This window comes from Cladophialophora yegresii, assembly GCF_000585515.1.
Source record: "Cladophialophora yegresii CBS 114405 chromosome Unknown aczIN-supercont1.4, whole genome shotgun sequence".
Lineage (NCBI taxonomy): Eukaryota > Fungi > Ascomycota > Eurotiomycetes > Chaetothyriales > Herpotrichiellaceae > Cladophialophora > Cladophialophora yegresii.
This window is the reverse complement of record NW_006913048.1, coordinates 89,592-114,852: the sequence shown is the minus strand read 5'-3', so window position 1 is coordinate 114,852 and position 25,261 is coordinate 89,592. Positions and strand designations below refer to the sequence as shown.

The 25,261-nt window shown below is 55.4% G+C and overlaps 10 protein-coding genes across 10 annotated transcripts; 5 read left to right on the top strand and 5 right to left on the bottom strand.

The window, feature by feature from the left end:
• Positions 1–114: 114 nt before the first annotated feature.
• A1O7_05350 (uncharacterized protein) lies at positions 115–2,454 on the top strand (the record flags this gene model as incomplete). The annotated part of the gene is made up of 4 exons (XM_007759360.1): positions 115–615; positions 669–773; positions 828–2,176; positions 2,232–2,454. 4 exons carry the CDS (start codon positions 115–117, stop codon positions 2,452–2,454), a joined length of 2,178 nt encoding a protein of 725 aa, XP_007757550.1.
• Positions 2,455–3,152: 698 nt separating this feature from the next.
• On the bottom strand, positions 3,153–4,782 carry A1O7_05349 (uncharacterized protein; the record flags this gene model as incomplete). Its single annotated transcript, XM_007759359.1, has 2 exons — positions 3,153–4,350; positions 4,655–4,782. The coding sequence occupies 2 exons, from the start codon at positions 4,780–4,782 to the stop codon at positions 3,153–3,155; spliced, it is 1,326 nt and encodes a 441-aa protein (XP_007757549.1).
• Positions 4,783–5,123: 341 nt separating this feature from the next.
• On the top strand, positions 5,124–5,588 carry A1O7_05348 (uncharacterized protein; the record flags this gene model as incomplete). The annotated part of the gene is made up of 2 exons (XM_007759358.1): positions 5,124–5,306; positions 5,361–5,588. 2 exons carry the CDS (start codon positions 5,124–5,126, stop codon positions 5,586–5,588), a joined length of 411 nt encoding a protein of 136 aa, XP_007757548.1.
• Positions 5,589–10,033: 4,445 nt separating this feature from the next.
• A1O7_05347 (uncharacterized protein) lies at positions 10,034–12,579 on the top strand (the record flags this gene model as incomplete). The annotated part of the gene is made up of 4 exons (XM_007759357.1): positions 10,034–10,396; positions 10,453–10,550; positions 10,601–11,380; positions 11,433–12,579. The coding sequence occupies 4 exons, from the start codon at positions 10,034–10,036 to the stop codon at positions 12,577–12,579; spliced, it is 2,388 nt and encodes a 795-aa protein (XP_007757547.1).
• Positions 12,580–12,813: 234 nt separating this feature from the next.
• A1O7_05346 (uncharacterized protein) lies at positions 12,814–13,154 on the bottom strand (the record flags this gene model as incomplete). The annotated part of the gene is made up of 2 exons (XM_007759356.1): positions 12,814–13,065; positions 13,119–13,154. The coding sequence occupies 2 exons, from the start codon at positions 13,152–13,154 to the stop codon at positions 12,814–12,816; spliced, it is 288 nt and encodes a 95-aa protein (XP_007757546.1).
• An 18-nt stretch (positions 13,155–13,172) lies between these two features.
• On the bottom strand, positions 13,173–14,230 carry A1O7_05345 (uncharacterized protein; the record flags this gene model as incomplete). Its single annotated transcript, XM_007759355.1, has 2 exons — positions 13,173–13,807; positions 13,966–14,230. The coding sequence occupies 2 exons, from the start codon at positions 14,228–14,230 to the stop codon at positions 13,173–13,175; spliced, it is 900 nt and encodes a 299-aa protein (XP_007757545.1).
• An 859-nt stretch (positions 14,231–15,089) lies between these two features.
• Positions 15,090–16,508, top strand: A1O7_05344 (uncharacterized protein; the record flags this gene model as incomplete). The annotated part of the gene is made up of 3 exons (XM_007759354.1): positions 15,090–15,360; positions 15,436–15,706; positions 15,749–16,508. 3 exons carry the CDS (start codon positions 15,090–15,092, stop codon positions 16,506–16,508), a joined length of 1,302 nt encoding a protein of 433 aa, XP_007757544.1.
• A 736-nt stretch (positions 16,509–17,244) lies between these two features.
• On the top strand, positions 17,245–19,222 carry A1O7_05343 (uncharacterized protein; the record flags this gene model as incomplete). Its single annotated transcript, XM_007759353.1, has 3 exons — positions 17,245–17,291; positions 17,379–18,063; positions 18,122–19,222. The coding sequence occupies 3 exons, from the start codon at positions 17,245–17,247 to the stop codon at positions 19,220–19,222; spliced, it is 1,833 nt and encodes a 610-aa protein (XP_007757543.1).
• Positions 19,223–19,810: 588 nt separating this feature from the next.
• A1O7_05342 (uncharacterized protein) lies at positions 19,811–21,596 on the bottom strand (the record flags this gene model as incomplete). The annotated part of the gene is made up of 2 exons (XM_007759352.1): positions 19,811–20,729; positions 20,791–21,596. 2 exons carry the CDS (start codon positions 21,594–21,596, stop codon positions 19,811–19,813), a joined length of 1,725 nt encoding a protein of 574 aa, XP_007757542.1.
• Positions 21,597–22,600: 1,004 nt separating this feature from the next.
• Positions 22,601–24,260, bottom strand: A1O7_05341 (uncharacterized protein; the record flags this gene model as incomplete). The annotated part of the gene is made up of 2 exons (XM_007759351.1): positions 22,601–22,729; positions 22,782–24,260. 2 exons carry the CDS (start codon positions 24,258–24,260, stop codon positions 22,601–22,603), a joined length of 1,608 nt encoding a protein of 535 aa, XP_007757541.1.
• Between the last annotated feature and the right edge of the window lie 1,001 nt (positions 24,261–25,261).

Here is a 25,261-nt window from a genome sequence, read left to right as displayed (position 1 = left end):
ATTAAGCGTCGGTCTCACTCGCCCTAGCAATTTGCCGGCCACAGCTGCCACTTACAACATTTGTTCATTCACTCGCTGTTGCTCTTACAATTTGCTCCCTTCAATGTCGATGTCATGAGCTCGCGTTTCAAGTCCTTAGGCTTCGGTTCCAAACGAAAGAGCAGCGCCAACATCCAGACATCGTCAACCGCTTCGACCTCAGTAGCATCGCCAAACGGGTCCACTTCCACCACTGGGACTCCCCCGCCGCAAAACAGCTCCCAGACCAGCCTGCCGCCGATGAATCCCAATCAACCTGCTGCGCCCGGGCGACCTCCCAGTTATTCATACAATAGCGTCCAGGGACGCCCTCAGTCGCCGATGCCCCCACCACAAAACCAAATGGCCCATCACCCCGCGCCCATTGATACCAGGGCAGGTGCCTACGTGGGTGGTGCACCCCAACTGGGCCCTCCTCAACCACCAGGGTATGGTGGTGCGTATGGACATCAGCAACTCGGTCCCCAGCCGGGCATCCAGCACATGGCGCAGCAATATCCACAGGGTGCGCGCCCCGCGGCCGAAGTGGAGGGCGCAGGGAGGAGTAAAGCTCAGCTGATTGTTGGCATTGATTTTGTAAGACACCTTCCCCATCCTGATTAGGCGCATGTACTGATTTATGTTTGCAGGGCACAACCTTCTCCGGTGTAGCATTTGCATTTGCGACTAACACAGAAGCCAAGGAGGATATCATCACGGAATGGCCTGGCGCTGGTAATCAAACAAAGCAAAAGGTGGGCTCACATACAGAGTGTCAGACCGCGATGACAGCAGACTGACTTGACTAGATTCCCACGGTGCTGTACTATGACCAATACCAGAAAGTCGTCGGCTGGGGTCCAGATATCGCCGACGCCCTTGCTCCCACTGGCTACCCCAAACCCGGCGTGCAAAAGGTAGAATGGTTCAAGCTTCAACTCATGCTCTCCGGGAATACATACATAGATCCGATCAACCTGCCGCCTCTGCCACCTGGGAAATCTGAAATCGACGTCGCTGCCGACTACCTCTTCAAGCTTCGGCAAGCAATGCGAGTACAGCTACAGAAGACATTGGGCGAAGTCTTCAACCGCGAAGAGCGCAATATTAGATACTTCCTGACTGTGCCCGCAATCTGGAACGATGCGGGCAAGGCTGCCACAAGAGCGGCAGCGATCCAGGCAGGCTTCATTCGAGACGAGAACGACAACAGACTGACCCTGATCACCGAACCCGAGGCTGCCGCCATGTTTTGCTCCAAGACTGGCCTTCTCAACCTCAAGATTCATGACGCAGTCCTGATTGTGGACTGCGGAGGCGGCACAGTGGATTTGATCGCGTATGAGGTTGAAGAAGAGACACCATTCACCGTGGCCGAATGCACGGCTGGCAGTGGTGACTCCTGCGGTTCCACCGCTCTCAACCGAAACTTCTCCAACATTCTGCGCGCGAAGATCCGGAAGATGAAATTACCTGACGGGTCAAAGACCGCTGGTCGGGTTTACGCCAAATGTATAATGGATTTTGAGAACAGAATAAAGGCCGATTTCCGTAACAACGGGCAGAAGTGGGCGGTCGATGTGGGTATCGAGGCTGAATTCCCGGAAGCTGGCATTGAGGAGGGCTACATGACATTTACCAACGAGGAAATTCTACAATGCTTCGAGCCGGTCGTCAACCGCATTCTCGAGCTTGTCCGCAACCAGATCATTGCCATCCAAGCCCAAAACAGATCGTTACAAAATGTCCTGGTGGTGGGTGGTTTTGGTGCCTCAGAATACCTCTTCCAACAAATCAAGCTGCACGTGCCGCCCCAATTCCAGTCCAAGGTTGTCCGTCCTATGGACTCAGTGGCTGCAATTGTCAAGGGCGCCGTCACCGCAGGGATTACCGAACGAGTCATCACTTCTCGTGTGGCCAGAAGACATTACCTCATGGCAACGCTCCAGCCATTCAAAGAAGGTCATCACCCCGAGCAATACCGAGTTCCTAGTCTGGATGGCAAGGACCGATGCAAATACACCAGACAGATATTCGTTCAGAAGGGAGAGAGGGTCAAGATCGGAGAACCCGTCAAAGTTTCGTTCTTTAGACAAGTTGCACCTGGTGCAACACTTATGTATGAGGATATCTTGTACGCTTGTGATGAAGATGTTTGGTAAGTCTGGGATTCTCGTTTCGACAGCAAGAGTGTCGTGCTAACTGCTTGACAGTCCCGAGTATACCAAGGATCCGCGAATCAAGGAGGTCGTGACACTCACTTCAGACTTGTCAAGAAAGAACCTCGAGAAGGACTTTGAGCGAATGGATACCCCGCAAGGCACTTTCTACCGCGTCTACTTTGATATTTATCTCACACTGGACGGCTCTGAATTCAATGCTGAGTTGGTGTGCCAGGGAGAAGTTATGGGCAGGTGCAGCGCGAGATTTCGATAGTGAATTGGGACCCGGCGCGATGACCGCGTTGTGTCTTGTGGAATCCATGCGATATTGAAGGGGTACGTCGAGGAAGAGAACGACATCACCACAAGGCCTCACGCAAGCACGGAACAGAGTTGCACCTGGAGATGGTCGAAGCACGATTGCATACGCGAGGAGAAACGAAGACAAGAGGAACTTGGACTATTCTACCCAGCCCTTGTAATGATGACTGTTAGTACGGGAGGACATGAACTTCAAGAGGACGATTATACGAGGGGGAAAGCATCGCACAAGGAAGCTGGGCGCCGAACGAAATATGGGCCGGTGCAGAATTCTGGCCAGGGTGAGTAGAAGGACAATGAGCAGAGAGAAGAAACCAAGTCAAAGTGAAGTCAAAACTACTGTTTCCAATCAACTATTCACCATCCGCGCTCTTCCGCTTAGAATAACTTAGTGCACAGTCTACAGCCAGCACCGTCGAATGCTCATTGAAGGGTCTTTTGTGACTACACCTACTATGGTAGCGATCGTGTATGCAGGTTTAGGGTATAGACCTTGTATGCGTGTGTGCCTTGGATGTAGCGTCCTCGTTGGACCACAGGGATGATCATTGTAAAGATGGAGACGAACATCATTGTGAGAAAGTGTTAGACTATATGAGATTGTCATAGACCAGCCATCCTAGAGCGTTGGGTCGACGTCTAGCTTCCCAGCTACAGTGATGGGTCCGCGTCTACCTTTTTCGCTACCCAGTGGCTGCATCTGTATCGGTTCTGCAGCAAGCTATGCGGGTCTTGTATGTATCCTGAATGGGCGGGTAGAAGCTCGTGCTTGACCATCTCGAACCCCATCCGGGAGACGAGCAAGATGACTTCCTCGTCGGTGAGCTCGAATGAGCCCGGCTCGGCGATGCCCTTGTCTTCAAAGTCGATGTCACGCTTGTGCTGGCTTGAGGTCCTCGCGTCTTGGTCATCGGCGCCATGGTCATTTTCATCATCGCGGTTGTGAGCACCACCAGGGGCACGGTCGTCAAAGTGCCATAACAAGGGTCCGATGTTGACCCAGACACCACCAGTTCTCAGACAATTCCGGACCGTCTCGATATATCGGACCAGGTTGGGGGCCGTGTCGATGAAGAACACTGTCACGACTCCGTCGAACGTATCCTTGCTTTCGGGCGTCGAATAAGACAGCACAAAGTCACCGGCGGTCATGTTCATCTCGCCGACGGGTAAAGCCGCGGCAAGGCCCTTGGAGAAGGCTTCGCCTGGATGGACATCTGGAATGGTATGGCGCTCTAATTGGTACGCGCGAGAGATGACGTTTGTGAAGGTATGGCAGAAGGGGTATATCTGGTATTGGTTTGCAGTTTGGGTCGCATTCAAGATGAAATTGCTGGCGAGGAGTTGGTGGTAGGAGATTTCATTTCCTGTCGCGTTGTAGCCGCGCAGAGCGAGCTCGAAGAGGAGCCGACCTAGTCCTGCACCAGGGAGGAGAAGGGATGGAGGTGGGGCATTGATCTGAATTAATTGTGTATATGATTCAAGGTCAGCGACGACGGTCTTGAGGAGAGGTTCGACTTCGAGCGTGAAGCCCTCATGAGACCAGTCTCGGTAGAACTGTCGGATCGTCGAATGCGCTTTGGATATGTCGTTGGGTCTGGCTTTACCTTGCCAGTCCACCACCGAGTCCTTAGGTGGGGTTTCTGGCAGCCCGAAAGCAGCCAAACCTAGGTGGACTATCTCGTCGGCAAGGTCGGCGTTGTGGTCCAGTGCATCATCGACGGCGTTGAGAGTCTCCAAGATGGAAAGGGGGGGCGAAGCAAGCATTTGCCATTGCGAGGACGGCAGGGCGTAGAGGTTTTGACGTCGCCGATGGGTTGTGTTATAGTGCGCGTTCTGGCGGTACTGGCTATTCACAGGGTCAGCGGCAACGGTCCAAGAATTGCCTATGGGCAGCGAATCAATTAGATGTGCATGAATGTAGCAGAGATAGCACTGTGAGGGAGCTGTCACGCTAGTGAGCTCGCTGTTAGAGCGAAAACTTGCGCTTGGAGTCGAGACTAAACGTGTCGCCAGGTGTTGTCGAGAAACAACAAGCACGAGACCTTTGATAGAAGCCGCCTCGATGTGCAGGTGTCGACGAGATTCATTCTTCGAATGGACCGGCATCACGCAGCCTTTCTCCGCTCCTGCATTAGTCCGCTGGGACTTACTGGAATGAATCGAGAGCTGCAAAGATAACTCTGCGTTCTTGCGGATCAGCCAGTGGTCCCGCATCATCGAACAGGGGATTAGGATGATGCGATGCAGATGATTTGCTGCAGTCGTCGTCTTCAGCCATTCTGACTGGGACGATCAGAGCTAAGCGAGAACAAGAAGAAGGACCTGTAGAGGAAAGCAATCAATGGTGACGGGCTTGAAGCGGTGAGGAAATGCAGGTGCGAGCGCTGACACAGTGTTTGTGTGAGTAGCAGCGCGTCATGCAGCACCGCCAAGCGCAGGTTGATATCAAATTCCACAGTCACCTAACAGTAGCAGGACTTCTCAATGACAGATCCTGCGACGGCGACCTCGTGCGTTTGAAGGCGGCTCCACACTCGTCACGCTGGAAATTTGACAAAGCGATACTCGTGCTTGGACGAGCCTCTCAACTCCTTCGAGACAAACAGCAGCTGCGCAATCATGGAGCCATCGTTCACGCCCATCGAGTTGTCGTTTCCGCTGCCCAAACATCCGCATCTCACCGTCCATGCTCATCTGACTTTCATGGAAGCCTGCGCCATGGTCCATTTGACCACGACCGACCTCGGCGACGCTGAGGGTGCCAGGCCGCCAATGGGGAGTTTTGTTTATGCAATGCCGGACGTACGCAAATATTCTCCTATGCATCTATTTCTGACCAGCACTGACCAGCTCTAGATGAGGGACGAGCGCAATGTGATCAGCACGGCCCTGTCCACTTTGGGGTCCAGTATCGACTACGCCACCAGGATGGCCAAGATCCTCGCACGCAAGATGAGACGGCCAGTGTATGTGGGCTGCAGCATGAATTTCGCCGGCTCGACAGCCGAAGAAGAGATGGAGGGCTTTACAGCAATTGTCAATCAGATAGTACAGAAGTGGAACCCGCGCTCCTGCCTCCCATGAGCTGCTGGTGTTGCAGCTCAAAGAGGTCCCCGACTGACAGGGATCGGTCTCTGCCTTATTGGTCCGGGGACCAGTCTGGCACAGGCAAATCGGTACCATTCCTTCCCTGCAGAAAATCGGCAGTTAGAGCCTCGTTGGCCATCCTCAGTGACGAGCCTGGAACGTTTTATCGAGCGTTGCACCATAGGATCTTCGCTTTCTAAGGCCGCCGGTATCCCTTTCGAAGCCACGGGGATCGATCGCAGTTCTTCGCCAATTCTCGGCTGCTCTACCGACTGCGAGGAAGCTTTTCACGAACATCGCTAGAATGTCCAGAGTCTTGGCTTTCGTGCCCGGTCTATCGAGTACGAGTACTCCGTACTGCAGGCGGATAATCCTCACATCGTGCTCTCTAAAGGCTAAACAGCGCGGTCTCGAAGCAGAAACAAGGCCAGGGTCTCACAACCCACAAGATCCCGGCTGTCTGAGTCTTCTAGGCAGTCACTAGGAAACCCAGAAAACTTTGCATCAACCACGGTCGCAAAAGGCAACTCGTAGCTTCCTCAATGCTCAACCACTGCAGCTAGGAACCTCCCCCAAGCTTTCGGCGAGGGCCTAGGGGCATCTCGAAATCTTGGGAGTTGCGATAAGACTTTCCGCTGCGCATCCAGACAACAGTCCCTTTGGTCCGTCCCTTGCATACTGAGTAACGGAGCTCGACGAGCCAATGACGGAATCTTTAGATTCCGGCAGAAAACTTCCATCTTGTTTCACCTTGCCACTCAGTAATCCCGATCGTCGATGTGTTGTCTAGAACTACCCCCAGACGGGACAGGGTTCCTATATCGAAGATAACGTACCTACCCCGATACGACGGTGCAGCGCACTGTAATTGAGCTGTCTTTGGCGTGTCATGGCTGCGCTGTGAAGCAAATTGGATCTGCCAAATTTGGGCGCCAGCGCCACACATGGGACGGCGTCATGCCACATTGGACTTGGTGACTCGTAACGACTTCTAGCGACGCTAAGGGAAGAAGAGGATCACTGAGACTGCGACATGCTCGTCGTGCGAATTTCGGCGAGGGCGCATGGATAATCCGCTTCTCCTCGTGACAGCATTCGATAAGCGGCTGCGAGCATCAGCACCTTCGAAGGCCACGTCAGTTGAGCGGATTCATTTCGAGCCACGTACCAGCTCTTCTGCACAGCCCCAGTAGTCGTCTGATCTTGCCCGCATCAGCGGCCTATCGGTGAGTTACTGGAGGCACTGGTACTCCGTAATTATGTCAGGGGAAAATCCCATCCCGGAGCCCGTCATCAGCTGCAACCTGCAACCTGCACTGTCGATCCTGGTGAGCAGCGTGTAGATCCGAGGTCTTAACTCTGCTGTCAATGGTTCTTTCGACGACTCGATGACACGCTGGTCGGTGATCCTCCCGGCACGGATGCCCTGGTTCTCCAGAACCCTGGCTGTGAATCTAAGTTCAGGTCTCCCCAAACTCCACACTATTAGTGTTGGAAGCCAGCCCAGTCTTCTGGAACTATTGGCTGCTTCCATGATTTCCTGGATGCTCGCCCAGAGATGAGCATCCTTCGGCGCCAACATGATCGCATTGGAAAAATGCATTCCTTCCCGTAAGCAGCACCTCGTGTGGCCTGTCACTGTCATCTTTCAACCAGAGGCAGCGCAGAGAAAACCCGGTACGTACTCCGTACTCACTACTGACTCGGGACAACGGTTGTTGCTGGAGCTTGTGCTGGGAGTTGTTTCGCCCAGATTGCCATGGTCCCGCCTATGCAGGAGTCCTTAGGCTTCGCGAGGACAGTTACGAAACATTGACGCGGAGATCAAATCAGCCTCTAAGCCCACTGGACCGAGTACGAGTACTCCGTACTCCAGAATGGCATCGTTGCGAGTCGAAGTGGATCTCCCATCCCGCGGCTTGAACGCGCTGTCAATCGGTCGTTCCACATTGCAGCGGACTTGATATCAGACGTTTTGCGGCGTAGTGAATCGGCCCATTTTATGCAAAGCGATCTTTCGAGAAATGAGCCGAGCATGGTTTGTGCTTCTCCAATCACCGACAGAAGTGCCCTGGCGCCATCAACCAGATTGCCGGCCGCTTGGGCTTCCTTCCACCCGACACAGCAGAGGACGGAAATGCTTGTCCGCAGGTGGCAGTGCATGAGTACATGCGTCTACACAGTATACAACGGTACAGTATGGCAAAACCCCGGTCGTTGTTTCAGACGCGAGACCTCAATCTCGGTCTAGTAAGCTTTGAAGTCCTTGACTCCGAGGTACTCTGTACACAACTGGAGACTACTACTGAAGGGGTACTTCGTACTCTAATTAGAAATCCATTGACCCCGTGATCGACGGCGCATTCTAACCCTCGCTGGTGGCTGGCGGGGACCGACAACTTCAGCTCGACGTCCACCGCCCTCCCCTGGCCTCGTCCGTCTCGCCATGATGTCCTGGCCGCGGTTTTAGGGCTTGCTGTCTATCGCGGCGAGCGAAACAGGAGTAGCTGGTCAGATACCTTCCATAGAGACAGGGCTGAAAGGGCTACTGCCATAGAATATTTGGGTGACCCGTCGGAGAGGGTTCCGGGTATGAATCGACGCTCAACCGAGTGTTCCATCTGTCCAGGATACGGTACCTCGTATACTGAGTCTACAGCGTTTGATCGACTATACCAGACTTTCTTAGGCGCCTGGCATAAAAGGTACTGTGTAAAGGTCGAGCAGGACGTGTCTCGGCTCCAGTGCCTGCGAGTCACGCCAGAGAGGCGACCGACATGCCACATGCCTGGGAGGCTGTTGTGCCGTACGGCATTCTCCCTTGAAGCCGGAGACTAGGTCGCCATGGCCAACGACAAGTGTGTGGCAAGATGTTTCAGACATGCTCAAGATTTTCTAGAACCAGCGCAGTCAACGGGTCACGCAAAGATCGATCACTGTGTCTCAGAGCTCGAACTGACTCGGATGTGGTAACGCATATGGTGATCGCATCTCTTCTGTTTCCGTCCGGCAGGCTAGGGCCGCTTAGAGCTACCCACCAGGTGACAGCCAAGGCCTATGATCGTCCTCGGGCCTTCCCCACAGGAGCCGCCACAGGGCAGTCGATGGGGCCGAAGCAAACGGTGGAAACATGTCAGCAGAAGCGGCCACGGCTGAGCAGGGCCCGCGAGGAACCACCCAAGCAGCAGGACCAGCTCCCCGTTAATCACCGCACAGCACGCCGCGCACCGGGTCTTAGCTCGACTCGCAGGCGCGTGCTTCTGCCTTGGATGTGCGTCAGGTGCTTCAGGAGCTCATACAAACGGGGTGTGGTGGATTTGGAATGCATGTTGGCAGGGTTTGGGCCACGAACAGGTACCCAGTACTGCACCACATCTCGGGTCCCAGCTCTCCTCAAAGCTAAAAGCCAACTCGGAGAGCGGCTCAAGCAGATGGGTCAAACATCCATGGGCCTCCCTGCTTGCTTGGTGGACAGGGGAGCTGTTTTCGATGATGGCCCTGGTGGCCCCAGTGGTGCTAGGCGGCAAGCCGATGCCGCTCATGCCTGATTCGGCTGTTGAGGACGTTGTGGCTAGCTTCTCCTGCTTCGCTCACTTCGGCTGCTAGAACCGGGGAGGCTCCTAGCAGCGTAGGCGCACCCTAGCTCGTTCGGGCTTGCGCATCAATCCGAATCTTCTCCCGCCAGCCAGGTGTGCGGTCCCCAAAATCCAGTATCGACAGTCAAGAAGTCTCATCCCACCGGGTACGAAGCTCCATGTTCGAGCCGGACCCTCTTCTGGCGTCTTCCCACGCCACGCGCCCCGGCAGTTCACCTCGTGCCTTGCTGCTGGTCTATATGTCGACCTGCCCCTTTACGGACGTGGATGGAGCTAGCCTACAGCTGTTTTGTTCTTTCCTCTGGCTGAGAGGCCCCAGGGAGCCGTGAAGATCTGGCCCTAAATTTCGTTGGATGCCGATCGACAGATCACTCAAAAAAGCGCATGGTTATCGCGAGACCACTTCGGGCTCACGGTCGCGCCTTTACTGGTACACCTGCCTCCTTCTGCCCGTGGGCGCGCGCTCTCTTCGACATTCTAGCGACAATTTCGGCTGACCTGTGTGTGAGAGTGGCGACCACTCGCATCGCATCACTTTCGCTACTCCTCAGCGGAACCAGTAGGCCAAGGTCGGACATTTACCTGTCTCCATTCTTGCATCTCGCTTCTGTCGTTGCAGTAACACAGCCAACAACGCCTCACCCTGCATTGACACGGCGTTTTCCTCTCTTCTCTGTTGGTATGGGCTGAGATTCCTGGACGCCGCTGCCATTTATCGGTCCAGGTTCGGAACGTGGTGGGCGGGCATGCCTGGACATCGCAAGGGAAATCGGTCCTGAAGAGTGGGAAAAAGGTCCTTCTGCAACCCTTCACGGCAACCGGTAACCGTCTGATCCGAATGAAATGATGACCGAGTCGCTGTCCTCGAAAGAGTCGCCGCCCGCCTCCGCGTCGGGCATGTGGGCGAGCGTCCACGAGCTGGATCGTGCGTCTCATCCATCATCTGCATCCACACAGCACCTCGGCCCGGGGCTGTTTTCAGCGGAGCCTGCTGCCATGTCGTCTTACTACAGCCCTCACGACATGGGGCCGCTGTCCCCCAATGAAGGCATCTCTCGCCTAGGGGAGAACTTACGGCCAAGCAGTGGAGCCCAGAGTACTCCCTCCCCATCTCAGATTTCGGCCGTCATGATGCACAATCCCAAGAGGGCTTACAGGCAACGAAGGAAGGATCCGAGTTGCGACGCATGTCGTGAACGCAAGGTCAAGGTCCGTGGCGCACCACCTACTCGAGCGAGCAAACATATGCTAATGATGTCCCGCAGTGCGATGCCACAGAGACGGCGAGCTGCACCGAGTGCTCCAGCCGCAATGTTCGCTGTCAGTTCACCAAAGACACCAACCGCCGCATGTCGTCAATTAAGTGAGTGGATGGCCGTCCAGCCTCGTCCCGACGACCTCTGACGTTCGCAGACAAGTACAGGACCTAGAAAGACAACTGTTGGAAGCCCGCCAGCAGCTCGAGCGATACCATGCCGTCGAGCGCAAACCTGATCTTTCCGCGGACGGTCGACCCAATACCGCGTCCTCCGTCTACACCGAGTTCCCGTCTATTGGCAAATCACCACGCAGGATGTTGAAAGCAAGAGCCCCTCAGGACCTCACAAGTGCCAGAGTGCAATTGAACGATGTCGGGCGCGGATTGCTGAAACCGCCGGTCACCGGAGTCCAGCTTCCATCGCACACTACGCACATTCGAGTTTCAGATCTACAGGGACTGCCTGCGCGACCCGCGGCCGAACGCTTACTGCATTACTATCACGAATACATCCACCGCCTCTTCCCAGTCCTGTATTGGCCCAAGTTCCAGCGAAATTTTGCCATTGCAATGGAGCCGGGGAGCGCGCAGTCGTTGGCGACGGACTGGGTGGCGACCTTGTACGCGGTCCTGGCCTGTGGCGCACTTGCGACACATGACCGTGGCCGGCTACCGGAAGCGCAGGATTACTTGACCAGGGCCATCTCGACCATCAATTTCTGGGAAGATGACGTATCCACAAACCAGGCCATCGTGGCGTTCCTCGCCAGCATTGCGCTGATCGAGATGAATCGCAAATCCGCGAGTTGGATATGGTTGGGTTCTGCAATCCGCATTGTGCAGGACCTGGGTTTACACGTACAAGGCGGGCAATGGTCGCCCGTTGAGGGCGAAATGCGTAAACGCATCTGGTATTCCTTCTACGTTTGGGACCGGTAGGCCATTTCTCTGCATCCGACAGACCTTTTTCCTGACTGATTGTGACAGCTTGCTTGCGCTGGAGCTGGGGAAGCCTATGCTCATAAATGACGACGAGTGCGACACCGAATATCCACAGGTTCTCGACGAAGAGCGCCTGATGGCCGACGACGTGCATACTCCTCTGCCCCCAACGCTCTTACTCGCCAACATCCACATAGCACGGCTCATGGCGCCACTGGCCAAGACGTTCAGATCGCTGTGTATCACTAGCGAGGCCTTGACCAAGTTCGAAACGCATCTGGGCGAATGCCTGCACTTGTTTCCTCGGCCACTGCAGCTCTCGTCGACGGCGGGGCTGGATCCTTGCATTATGGCGCCACTTATATCGTTTCAAAACACACGTTTACTCCTCCACCGTCACAATCTGTCACCCTCATGCTCTCCCGAACAGCGATCCCACGCCATTGAGCAGTGTCTACATGCTTCTCGAGATACGGCGAGCGCTCTCTCGAGATGCATGTTACCACACGTTCAGGCGCACGACTGGGAGCAACGGTTCGTCCTGGCTGCAAGCACTATGATGTGTACGCATCTGTGGAGATGCATGCTCTTTCTGCTGTTCCGGCAAGTTTGGGATGCATTTTTCTTGCTGCTACGGGCGGCTGCAACAATTGACGACGCTCGAAGCATTAATATTTGCTGTGGGAGGCACCTTTCCTTCTTCCTGCGCTGTCTGGTCGAGCGGGTAGAGAAAGCGAGCAACATTGACATTGACCAAGACGAGGAGCTGCTGGTCTACCTGTCGGCCGACCTCCAAGCCAGCACTAACAGCTGGGTATGGGGCAGTGCCGAGACAGGTACCCATCTCAGCCGGCGGCAAAAGCATGGCCGACCGAGGAACACACATAACGAGCACGAAGCCCAAGGCAGCTCGGGCGCCAAGTCGCCGTCGTGGGACAATATGTTGTCTGAGGAAGAAAAGCACGATTGGGGCGGCTGGCAACAGATTGAAAACTCGGCGCGATATCTGCAACAATTGACCGAGAGGCAACGTTATCCACAAAATCATATTCCGCAGCCGCCACTCCCGAGGTCGCCTTTACCCAACGGTCCAGCGGTAGGGATCTCAGGACCGAGGCTGGCGCCGATTACCATACCGAATGAACCACCAGATACAAACCGAGCTCGAATGACCATAGCAAATATCATCTAGTTCCCAAGCTACAGAAGCTGCTATGAACGGTTGAAGAATTGATGATTGACGTACACACGACGAGGAACAGGCAGCATGTTGCCCCGTTTTTGCACTTCTAAGATACCCAGCAATCAAGACCAGGTCCAGCATATACTTTACTTTCCTGAGAGTGTCTACAAAAGGCATTTGCTGACCGGACTAAATAGATCCAGTTGCCGCGCAAGCAGACCAAATGCTAGACAGCTCAACACCTCAGACAATCAGGTCGAAGCCCATGGCCTTCCTTCCAGCTTCGCCCCCTAGAAGACCGGCCTCGCCCGTGCGCAGCATGAAGCTCCGCTCTGCAGGCCCTGCGCAGAAGTCCTCTGGTGGTCTGCCGTTCAGAAAGTCTTCCAGCTGGCGTTTGATATAGCTCTTGTTCTCCTCCGTCATCGGGGTTGCGGCAATGTGTGCCACACTGGCTTCGTGGTCTCCATTGTGTTCGACTTCCACCGCGTGACACATCTGCGAAACACGTTAGCATGTCTTTTCCCAAAGAAAACGCTTAGATAACGTACATCTGCATGCCACCAGACCGTGTCGCCGGAATTCATGCTTGGAATACCGACCATCTATTCCCGAAGCCAAAGGTGCGGGTGCGATGTGGGACTCAACAGCTGGCTATCGTCCCTGAAGGTGCCCGGGAACCACGGGTCCTCGACGTCAAAGCTCCATTTGCTGACGTCCATGACATCTGCCTCGGCCTCTGGAGCTCGGAAAAAAGGCGGCAGCAACAAATACGCGACGGTCCATATGACGTTGGGATAAAGCATCAGACTGCCTTCGCCCAGCCCGGCAAATGTCAGAGCTGTCCAGCCCTGGAAAACCCTGAAAACGCGTGAATGGGCGCTGCCTGGGAACATTGCTTGGTTGGCGTGTTGGCGAGCGCTCAAGTCACAGTTGGCCAGTGACTCGAGGTGCCCTGAAAAGACGGCGGAACAGACGGACTGATAGGTGGGATCAGCCCAGCGGCACAGACTCCTTGCGTCTACATGTGGGCCGAGCCCGCGAAAGGTCACGCCGGGAGGTCGAATTCGAATCCCATCCGCATACGACAGGGACTCAAGCGAGTAAGACGACCCTGGCTTGTCGTGCCGACACGAGTTGAGCTCTTTGCTGAGTTTGAGCTGCTTTAAACGCGAGCGGGCGGCCATCTGCGTGGGAGAATAGTAGAGGTTGAGGATGAAGGGCGTCTCTGCGGGCCAGCCTGTGTCAGGTCAGCGACAATATGATCCTCCATAGCACGTCGTTTCTGGCCCACCACCAGTTGATATTCAGTTGGGCAGCGACATATTCCTTCAAGTCCTTGAACCACTTATCAGCTTGCTCGTGACTGAACACGCCGCGCACGACAAAGCATCCCACGTCCCTTCAAGGCCTGCCTTCTTTCCGGCGACAGGTCGAAGACTTCTTCAAACGTGACCTCGGGGATGGCGGAACTTCCGTGCTCGGTGATACGATCCGTCACGGATTCCAGCTCCTGGCATAGCTTGAGCCAGCTCTTGATGATGTTCTCCTTGCCATATTTCTCGGCGAGCGTTCTTTTGTACCCGACTGGGTCGTCGCCGGGCTCAGCCTTCGCGGCCGTGAACTCGGGCCAATCCGGCCAGCTAAGCAAACGTCCCGGCATGTTTCTGGGTGAGCTTCTCTGTGCTGTCCAAAGGCCTGCGGGCCAATAGGTGGTGCGTGGTGTTAGATGCAATGGATAGACAGATGCTCGTCGGATATCCACGATGGACCAGGACGACTGAATACCGGAATGTCCCCAGATCTGTCAAGCATTCGCAAGCTTTAGGGGTTTGAGAGCGAGCCACAAGGAAAACCCCACAGCGCAAGGCACGCAGAACTGGATGTTTTTCAAATGGGCGACTGTCGACCGATTCGGAAAGCTACACCCATGATGCGGACATTGCCGTCTCCGCATCTGTTTAGATGCGTGCTTGGTGTCTGCTTGGTGCCAGCCTTGTCCGCCTTGAGTACCTGTGCAGATAAGGCAGAGTGTCACAGAGACGGCACGCCAGGGTCAGAACGTCAGGAGAAGCAGTGTGAAGGGGCCCCGCAGATCGGCTGGCCGTGCGGACACCTCCTTTGCTCAGGTAGGTCGAGATAACGGGGACACAGTTGAGCTGTTGCACAGTACGGGGAGTGAGCATGGTCAGTATATAGATAGAGCGGGGCCTCACGGCGTGGAACATGGATTCGCCATGAATTTTGGACCTGTTGCCATATATAGGCAGAATGGCAATCCATTGGGAGCTCCCGGCCAGAGTCCCTCAGCAGTCATGGCTCGCCTGCACCATCCTGGTGCTCACCTCGTGCGTAACATCGTCGGTCAGTACTTAATACCTTAGAACGAAGGCCGCTGACAAGAGACTGTAGACGCTTGGCTTTGATGGGTCAATGCTGAACGGCTTGAACATCCTGCCTTCGTACACGGAGTACTTAACCTTGCCCACGGCCACCTGGCCCTCAACACGGCATCGGTATGGATGGGCAGCGTGATTGCGGGTATCGCATTTGCAAAGGCTCCTGACTGGATCGGTCGAAAATGGGCTCTGTTTGTCGGTGCGGTCGTCACGATCGTGGGTGTCGTCCTCCAGACTGCCGCCCAGAACAACGCCATGTTCGTCATTGCGAGGATCATCATTGGGTTTGGAACCGGTGCCTCGTCCATCGCTGCTCCGGTGTACCTGTCTGAGACGGTACCGGACAAGCTCCGAGCCCTGTCGCTGGTTCTGCTTTACGATTCCTGGTATGTCGGTAAGTACAGTACATTTCCTCTTTTGGTCCAGCAGTGCCGGGCGGACATGGGTCCAATAGCTGACAGCGAAACAGGTGATTTGATCGCTGCGGGTATCACTTACGGCAGTGCAAAGATGGACTCGACGCGCGCCTGGCGCCTCCCATCAGCGCTCCTGGGACTGTTCAGCCTTCTATGCATCATCCTCATTCCGTTCCCACCCGAGTCTCCTCGATGGCTCCAGAACCAGGGACGCAGCCAGGAGGCTCTATTGGCGTTGGCCCGGACACATTCGAATGGCAGCATTGACGATCCTGCTGTGACGGTCCAGTTCCGGCAGATCACCGACACGCTGGCGTTCGAGAAGTCGGTCGAGAAGCCGACGTTCGTCAAGTAACTTGTCGACAGCTCATCCACGCCCCATCGCATCTTCCTGGTCTGCACGGTGGCGGTGTTCGCCATGCTTTCCGGCAACAATATCATCTCGTACTACTTCGGCACCATGTTGACGCAGGCCGGGGCCACCGACCCGACCACGCAGCTGGAGATCAACATCATCCTGAGTGCTTGGTGTCTGGTCATCCCTTTGGTGGGGACTGCCATGGCCGACAAGCTCGGCCTGAAATCCCGTGCCGCTGCCTCTACGGGATTGCTGACCATCTTAATCTTCCTGGTCGGCGCCTTGACCAAGCTGTACGGGGTTTCCGACCACAGCTCGGGCATCTACGGCACGGTCGCCGCAATCTTCCTATTCCAGGGAGCCTATAGCTTTGGCTGGACACCGCTCACGGTGCTGTACCCACCCGAGGTGCTCAACATCGGCATCCGCTCGCTCGGCATGGGGATCTATACGTTTCTCGTCAAGGGCGTCGGCCTGCTGGTCACCTTCGCCTTCCCTTTTGCGCTGGAGGCCATTGGGTGGAAGACGTACATGATCAACGGCGCGTGGGACGTGGTGGAGTTAGTCGTCGTGCTGGTCTTCTCGATGGAGATCCGTGGACGGACCCTCGAGGAGATCGACGAGAACCTCGATGGCGAAGTCCATTCCGCGGCGCCACCATTGCAGGCCATCCTGGACGTTGCGCCGGAGGAGAGAGCCGAGGTTGTCGGTGCACTCGAATTGAGGAAGGACAAGGACTTTGTGGTCCGAGAGGTCATGGAGGAGTAGGGCCATGGTGATGTGGGACAAGGCAAAGACATGAGTGCGCTGCTTGCTATCATTTGCCTATCTTGTCGCGGAGGTAGTAGTGATACCATCAGAGTTCAATCACGATAATGCTGCTGAACGGCGTGTGGTGTCCCAATACTCTGTTGGTGCTCGGGTATTGTAACAGCGATGTGCCTCCCACTGAACTGCTTGTTGGTGTTTCTATTCCACCTTATCGTCCTCTGACGCTCGAGAAAAGCCATTTTCCATCCCGATCGAGTGTCAGACATCTTGCCTGGAGACCCGGCTACTAGCTATCAGTTGCCATTCCATGTACCGTTACTTGTGTCCAGAATGATAGTGGCGCCTGTGAGATCGCATGTAAGCATATCTAGATCTCTCTATTTTCAACGATACTCCTGACCCCGTACTTACGGCGCAGATGGGGCACAATCCAATCATGAATGACTGACTCCAATTTAGGATGCGAAAGCACCAGGCGGGAAGCTTGAAGCTCGGACGTGTCGCGGGTTCTTTCTGCCGAGGCGATACAGTCGTTGATTACTCCGTACAGAGTCCGTACATTCATCCACTTGAGCTCGGATGGTCGTGAACGCCTCGGCGAAAACTCGTCTATCACGATAAAGCACGACTTGACACTCTTGCGAAATGCCAACATCACCACCCCTCCCTGTGAAACGGGCAACAGCTTGTCAATCCTGCCACGCGAGAAAGGTCCGTTGCGATCTCAACCTGCATGAAAGCACGCGCGATTGCTGCTCGAATTGCCGTGACTCGCAAAGGGTGTGCTTGTAAGTCCGGATGGTCACAGAACATTGGCGAGCTTGAAAATTGACAATCACTACCCAGACCTCACACGAGGAAACGCAGGCGCGTGGACGCGGAGAAGGATGCGAGTCCGCGCCCCGTTGAACTCAAGAAGGCGAAATCTCTGACGCACGGCGACGGGCCCGACACACCAGCCCAGCAGGCCAGCTATCTCGGCCGGAGCGACTACCTCACGGCCCATTTGGACATCGACGAGGATGATGCAACCCACTACAATGGGCCCGGGCTCCGCGCAGGCGCCTTCCAAAGTTTCGAAGCCCGGATCAGGCGCAACGTCTCGTCACTGGAGATCCCAAGAGGGACGTTAAGGCAGAGTCTGCTGCAGAATTTCCTGCACTGGTGTCGTCCATGGATGCCTCTTGTCAGCGAAACAGACCTGGAGAGGCTCGACGCCAGGAATCAAGATACGCTGCTTGTCACGGCGGTTCTCGTGGCCGGGAGTATCGTCTCGTCGGCCCCTGAAGCTGCGGTGCACGGGCGGCGATGCTACCAGCGGGCAAAAGTGCTGTTCTACACCAACGGGGAGCAAAACCATCTACACACCATCATGGCCATCCTGTTCCTACAGTGGCTGAACCCGTCGGGGCCCGAGCACGTGTCCATTGACAACAGCAGCTTCTGGCTTCGAACGAGCGTCGCGCTTGCTCATCAGATCGGGCTTCATCGCGAGCCCGATCCTAGGATGGCTGAGGCAAGGCTACGCCGAAGGATCTGGTGGGCACTCGTTGTAAGTCATTCAGCTACGTAGATCGATAAAGAGCATTTCTAATTATCTCGCGCAACAGTCCAGGGACAATCTGATAGCCACGAGTCACGGGCGCCCTAGGGCCATCAACGCAGAAGACTCGAATGTCCGACCTCTGCGCGTCGATGATTTCGAACCCGGCGACACCGACGCTCTCCTGTTCATGCAGTTCGTTCAGATCACCTCCACTTTAGGGGATATGACGGAACACTACCGACGCGGAACGCTTTCGGACCGCAAAAAGATCGACTTTGAGGACTCGCTCCGGGCGTGGGTGAACACCTTGCCGTCAACTCTGCGGCTGTACCGTCGCGAGAAGAACACCAACAAACTGACCGAGTACGACTTCAAGTTCCGCCAGCTGCACGTCCTGTACTTCACCGCGCTGATCATCCTCTTCCGCCACGACAACAAGAACGACCCGCCCGCGCCGGTTTCGCTGCTGGCTGCGTCATTCATCTCTGGTATTTTCGAGGAATTCCTCACGCACGAAGACATCCCGCATCTGCCCGTGACGGCGATCTTCTACCTAATGGTCGCGGCGCTGCTTCAACTGTCGTACCAGCGGTTCCCCTCGCTGGCCGTCCATCGCAACGACGAGATTGACATCATTAGACTCTCGTTGGACGGCCTGAAGAAGAGGTTTCCCTCCGCCATTGGGGCAGAGAGGGTACTCAATCAGATGATGAACCATTCGACGTCCCTTCAAGACACACCGGAGTCCACGCGCATGAAGGTGACATCCGAGGAGGCCGAGTTTTTTGCGCCGTTTGGCCCTGAGCTGTGCCGCCAGTGGGGTTCGGGCTTTGGGCCACGCCCAGCGGTGCCGTTTGCAATGGGTGACGTTGCTGGAGTGGGCGACAATGCTCCTGCTCATGCTAATGACGGTGTCACAGAGATGGCAGGTCAAGGACAATATGCAGAGGGTCATGTCATTGGGAATACGAGCACAACAGGGGGAGAGGCCGCCCCTGGCTCTGGCCGTGTAGATTCGCTGTGGGATGCTACTGGCCCGCTCCTCCTCCCGCAAGACGAGGACACCCTGTTCTCCAGCGAACAGACACTAGACACCGTCGGCCGCTGGTGGTGGGCGGACTGGGTGCCTGAGGCGGATTTGGATTTCTTATCAAAGTCGTTGTGACGAGAGGGTATGTGGTGTGTGACGGCTTAGTGGCTGATCCTTATAAGCTGTCTCACCAACGATGCGGTGGTAAGACGATGGTCTACTATTGATATACATGTTGACATCCGCCATGACCACCGCTACTGACATTGGAATCCATATCATTATCGACATCACAATCGATATTACTGTTAGCACCACCACTACATGGTAACCCCGAGTCCCCGACATCACTATCACCATCGACATCGCCAGCGCTATCATCATCGGCATCGTGTTGAACACCACCGAGCACAATGTCTATGGAATTGCTCGCCAACGGCGTGCCTGGACGATCGAGCGAGCTGCTCTACTCGAAAACAGTCTGCTGAAGGTGCATGAGAGTGGTGAACATTGTATGACAGTAGTCTGTAGTGCAGTGCATGTTATGCTACGGACGACCCCCATGGGCAGCAAATCAATGTTTCAAAGATGACAAGAGTCCGCCGGCCCTTCTACTTGAACAAAGGTACACGCCTCCATCACTATTGTAAGAGCCCGCCCAGCCTTCTCCTTAAGCAAAGGTGCACGCCTCCGTCAATATGGCAAGAAACCATAGGGCCTTGCCTACGCCGACACACTCGTCTTTCGATGCCCGTACTCCATATTCGCCAGCGCATCCCCCTCCTCGACGGTCGCCACTCCGCCTTCGATTCTCGCGGTCCTCAGTTCTTCCTCGGTGATGGTCTTGACCGGTCCCAAGAACCAGTGCCTGCCGCCCCACTTGGGGAAGAACCAGCCCACCAGGCTGATGATCGTGATGATGCCGATGCATATCGGTGCGTAATTTAATGTGTCTGCGTCGACGGGATACAGTTGCGGCAGTAACAGGACGGCAAACAGGAACAGAATGTATGCAGACGCGATGATGGATAGTGGGAGGGAAAACCTCCCCAGATTCCACTTTGCGGGCACGAAGGATTTGCGCCCGACCGTTTGTCTTGCGATGATGGGGATCAGGTACGAGACGTTGGTCGCGATGGTCGCGGTGGCGGTAATGGCGGAGAAGGCGACGGCCGAGCCGATGACCGCAGTGGTAATGACACAGGACATGACGAATACGAGCAGCCCAGCGTTGACCGCCATCTTCCTCTTGGAGAGCTTCTTGAAGATGAAGCTGAAGGGCAGGACTCCGTCGCGCGAGATGGCGTACGTGACTCGTTGGGCGCTCATGAAGCACGACGCCGTTGCGCACGTGCTGTCCACCCAGAGGAGTGACAGGATGGCCACGGCGCCGTTGTCGCCGATGAGCTGAACTAGATATTCGGCCCAGTTATTCGCGTACGTGGCTGAGATGATGCCCTCAAAGTCCTGCAGGCAGAGGAGGATGATGATAAGGGTGGGTACAGACAGGATCCAGGCCGAGAAAGTTGACGTATAGATTCCCTTGGCCACGACCGTTGATGCTTGCTTCGTCTCTTCGGCGAGATGCGCTGACGCATCGTAGCCGTAGAAGACCCAAGCGCCAAAGAGGACCGAGATGACCCTACCCATTCAATCAGCTGAGCCGTACAACTTGGACAAAAGCTACCGCATCAGTAACTTACCAGCAATACCCATCAGACGCCTCCTTCTTGTCGCCAAGGTTGATCCCGTTGTAGAACAACCCGAACGCTCCGTGGCTGCTGTTGAAATGCTTCTCCGAGGCCTTGATCGGGAACCAGATCCAGTAGATGAAGAACAAGCTGAAGAAGATGGCCACCGCGAACCGGAAGTAGTACTGGAGCAGTCTCGGGTTGTAGATGTTCGGAATCATGGCGAAGATCATGCCGATCGAGGTGAGCAGCCACAGGAACCATCCCTTGTGCAGGACCTCGGCATCGGGATACTTGATCATGAGAGCCGAAACCAAGAAATTGGTACTGCCTTGTTGCACTCCCGGGACGACAGAAATCCAGCCTGCCCAGTTCCACCAGGCGGTCATCCAACTCAGGAAGGGCCCGTATTTCTCTCCCCCAAGGCGGTAACTCCAGAAGTAGATGCCACCAGTCGTAGGCAAGGACGCAGCCAGCTCAGCCATCACCAAACTGACAATGCAAGACAAGCCGCCGACCATGGTCCAGTTCGCCAACGCCGCCTGGGTCCCGCCAGTGTACATTACCCAGCCGAACAGCACGGGAATGCCAGAAATGAAGTTCATTGAGCTGAAGGTGCTCGCCCAACTTTCGAAGAAGCCCAGGCAGCGGACGAATTCTTGCTTGTAACCCAAAGTCGCGAGATGATATTCGTCATGGGTGAGGATGAGGCCGACCTCCCTCGGTGCGCCGGCATCTTGCATGGAAGGAGACTCGGACGAGGGAGGTGAGTGCTTGACATCTGTCTGTGTCGGTGATTTTTCGACGGCGGAAGCCATGGTCAAAAGGCTCTTGAAGCCAAAGGCAGACACCAACTTAGCCTACTGTATCGTGTACAAGCGGGGGTTGCTCGTCTCCAGTACGTACCATATGTATATGTACCACTTGGAGGCACTAAGCCAGGTGCGCCTCATCTCGGACATCTGCACTACCAAGGGTCTGGCCTCAAGGACTAGTTCTAGTAGTACCAGCACCAATGTGTGTGTCCCAATACCAGTTTTAAGGCCTATCAGCTTCAGTACTTGCCGTTATCAACAAGCTTGATCTGGCGGCGAGCTTAGTGATAGGCGCCATGCCTATTGAGGTTCGAAATTGCGGAGAAGGTTGCCCTCGACGAGCTATCCTTTCGGATTTGAGATGTTCGACCACTGGCGAGGCGGTGCCCAAAATGCTTATCGCTCGTGGTCTAATCCAGGGCTGTAACCAGTAAGCCCCTCCTGGTCCAGGCGGCGTCTTCTCTCGTGGATCGCCCGTTGTCGGCCAGGGCATCGATCCGCGTTTCGCGGGTCGCTGAAGGTTGAAATGCCGCTTCTTCAAGGCGAGAGACCAATCAAATTGGAAAGCGCGAGCCGACGATAAGAGTGATCCATGGCGCTGGGCTGCAGGAGCCATGCTTGCGGCAGCCACAGATTCGGTATTCCTCGCATGATATCTGCAGGGAGTAGTCGTCTATGACCATATCGTTGGGTTAACCACGTGGGAAGTGGCTAGCGGGAAAACGTTGCGACTGCCGGTACGCACACTCAACGCTCCCAGAAGCCGCGGAAGAAGATACCAGGCTCCAGTATAGCCGAAGCTTCAAGGAAGAGCTCGGACAGACCCGGACAGGGCAAATCGCCATGTGAGTCGGTTTACCAATACACGAACCATACTGATATAGACAAACTTGGACTCGGGCAGGGTCGGCCTTATATATGAGGGCTGGCGAGGAGAACGTATTGCATGCTACGTGTAGCCGATCCAACTTCAACTCAACAAGGGCTTTGCTCGCCCACATTGCCATCTACCTGCCCGTCTTCTTCCTCTCGTAGTATCGTAGAGGAGGGTAACAAAAGAGGGTGATGGCGCCGGACATGTAGACGCCAACATCACCGCCAAAGGGTCCAAATTTCTGGGCGATAGGGCCGACATACTGGAAGAGGCTGTTAGTAAGGGCCTCATCTGGAGCACTGACGTTGACTTACCCAAACTTGAGCCATTCCAGGTACACCACCAGCAAGGTATCCAGCAAGCAGGGAGAAGGTAGCTGCGGTCCCTAACGGGAGCTTTTTCGGCATATCCCAAACCTCCAGGTTGTATCCCTCACCAGAGCGCTTGCGGAACCATTGGTCCTCGATCAAGAGGATGAGGGTGAAAGATATGGTCCAATAGCCGAGAAGGGACACGAAATCCGAAACAATGGTCGAGAGGTGGTCCTTTCCGATGATTGCGAGAAGAGCGACGACCAAGGCGACTCCAAAGGACCAGATGAACCGGGGAACAGCGTGGAACCAATGGCCAAGAAGTTGGATGGACAGGCCAGAAGAATAGTTGATGGCAATGTTGTTGCCAATAACACTGAAGGTGAGGATCACCAAGCAGAATTTGCTCCAACCCAACGGGTGGTAGATTTCGCGCAACAGGCCGCCCAAGCCATGATCCTCGTAGGCAGCTGCATAAGGCGGATACGCGTTCAGTATGGCGGCGTTGCCAATGCAAGAACCAACAACCGTTACGAAGACGGTTGGCAGTGTCACGCCAGCAAGGGTAAGGAAGAAGACCTTTGACGACTTGGTGGTGGCAGGGTAATTGCAGTAGTAATCGGCAGCAATGGAGCACCAGCCGGAGGAGCTCGAAAAGCAAATAGCCATGAAACTGAGCCACGAGCCGGCAGTCTCGAGATTCGAGGACGGGAATCCTGGGGCGCTAGGGCCGACGTGCGGCGCAGCTTGACCGATCAAGACGCAGATGAGGATGAAGGACACAATCCAGCTATATTTCTCGACAGTGTGGATGATGGAAAACCCAAAGACGGACACCACATAGGATATTATGGCAACGATGACGCAGCCCACAGCGATCGAGACTGTGTAGTCGCTAACTGCGCTCAGCATTTGCCCTGTGATGACCACATTGACGACAGCAAAGCCGCCGCCAACGACCACATTCAGGACACTGCAGAGCTTTGCTCCCCAGAAGCCGAACGAGTAGCGAGAGATCGCGATCTGCCGAAGTCCGGTCTTAGGCCCGAGAGTGCCAGTGTATGCCGTGCAAAGCGCGCCGAGAATTGTGCCGACAACGACAGCGGCGACCGACTGACCCAGTGTAAGACCAAATTCGGGCCCAAGGACACCAAGAGGGAGGGTCCCAACGTGGCAGGTCATGGACCACCACATGAAAAAGATATTGACCGTGGAAGGCGGACGTTTCTCTTCTTCGGGAATGCGGTCGACACCTTGCGTTTCAATCCCCATCTTTTCATCGAGCCAAGCCTCTCCCCTGCTCAACCAACGGAGGGGTGCAAAACTGTTCTGGAGATGTCTTGCTCGCGCGATTTCGTACGCGGGAGTGACGCTGCCATGGCGGATGTCAAGCCCGCCTGTCTCGTTGATTTCTGGTTGCTTTTCGACATCATGGGCTTTGGATAGCTCTGAAGACGCGCTATGGGGCTCGATAGTCGCCATGTTTGGACTCGGAAGAAGCCAGAGTTGGCGACCTAGGCCCTGATATGACCGAGAAAGAAAGGCGTCGAGGAGGCTTCCAGGTTGCACAAGTGCGGATAGTCGACCTGATGGCAGCTACGGGGACATTAAATATGGCATGGGTGAAAGATAACACGAGCAACTTGTGACAGCCACCACTGCCGGATTGTGCCGCGAGCTGAAGCTTGATCGTATCTTAACTTCGTTAAGCACCGCGCCAGAGGTCTTGTTCACCAGACAGACCCCTGTCTAAGGGGAGTGAATGTGACCCTGGTTCTCCAAGAGAAGGATGATCTGGAAGACTGTTAGCGAGCAAGACTACGGAGGCAGCCGATGGCAATGGAACAAGGTGTCCAAGCGGGAAGCGGTAGGCGAGCAGTTGATAAGGGCGATCCAGTCAGCGTGGTTGGATTGAACAGCTACGCCACATTGTCGATGCGTAGCGTTGCGGGAGATATGGTTGCTTTGGCAATCCCCCAGTCACTAGATGCGCGCATCGTGCTGGCCGAGTGCTCTGTGCGTCCCCAGTATGAGTTTCCGGCATGGGGAGTGGGACGATCTTATATGACCAGATGGGCCTCTCGCGGATCGCGTAAACCCAGCTGTCGAGATTATTTGTGTTTGGAGGGAGAGGGCGAAGTGCGACGGACTCGCCAAGCCCTGACAAGAGAGTCAAGCTCTCTGGGCATTGCTTGAACGCTCCCGCAGCCTCCCGCGCACTCGTTCGGTGCATAGCAGGCTGCCTCTCGACTTTGCTTTTCCGCGCGTCGGAGGCTTCGAGCACCCGAACCTTTGTTCAAAACATAGTTGAGAGTCTCGGTTAAGGCCGACGCGGCGCTTAGTGAGCCTCCATCCTTATCTTTGCTCGGGATCCCCTTTTCATGAGCAATGATCGGCGCTTGCTGCCCCCCGATGACCTTCCTCTTCCTGCATCCCAAAGACAGGTCCGCGCGGAGCCCGCGCCAATCGAGCAGCGCGACAGC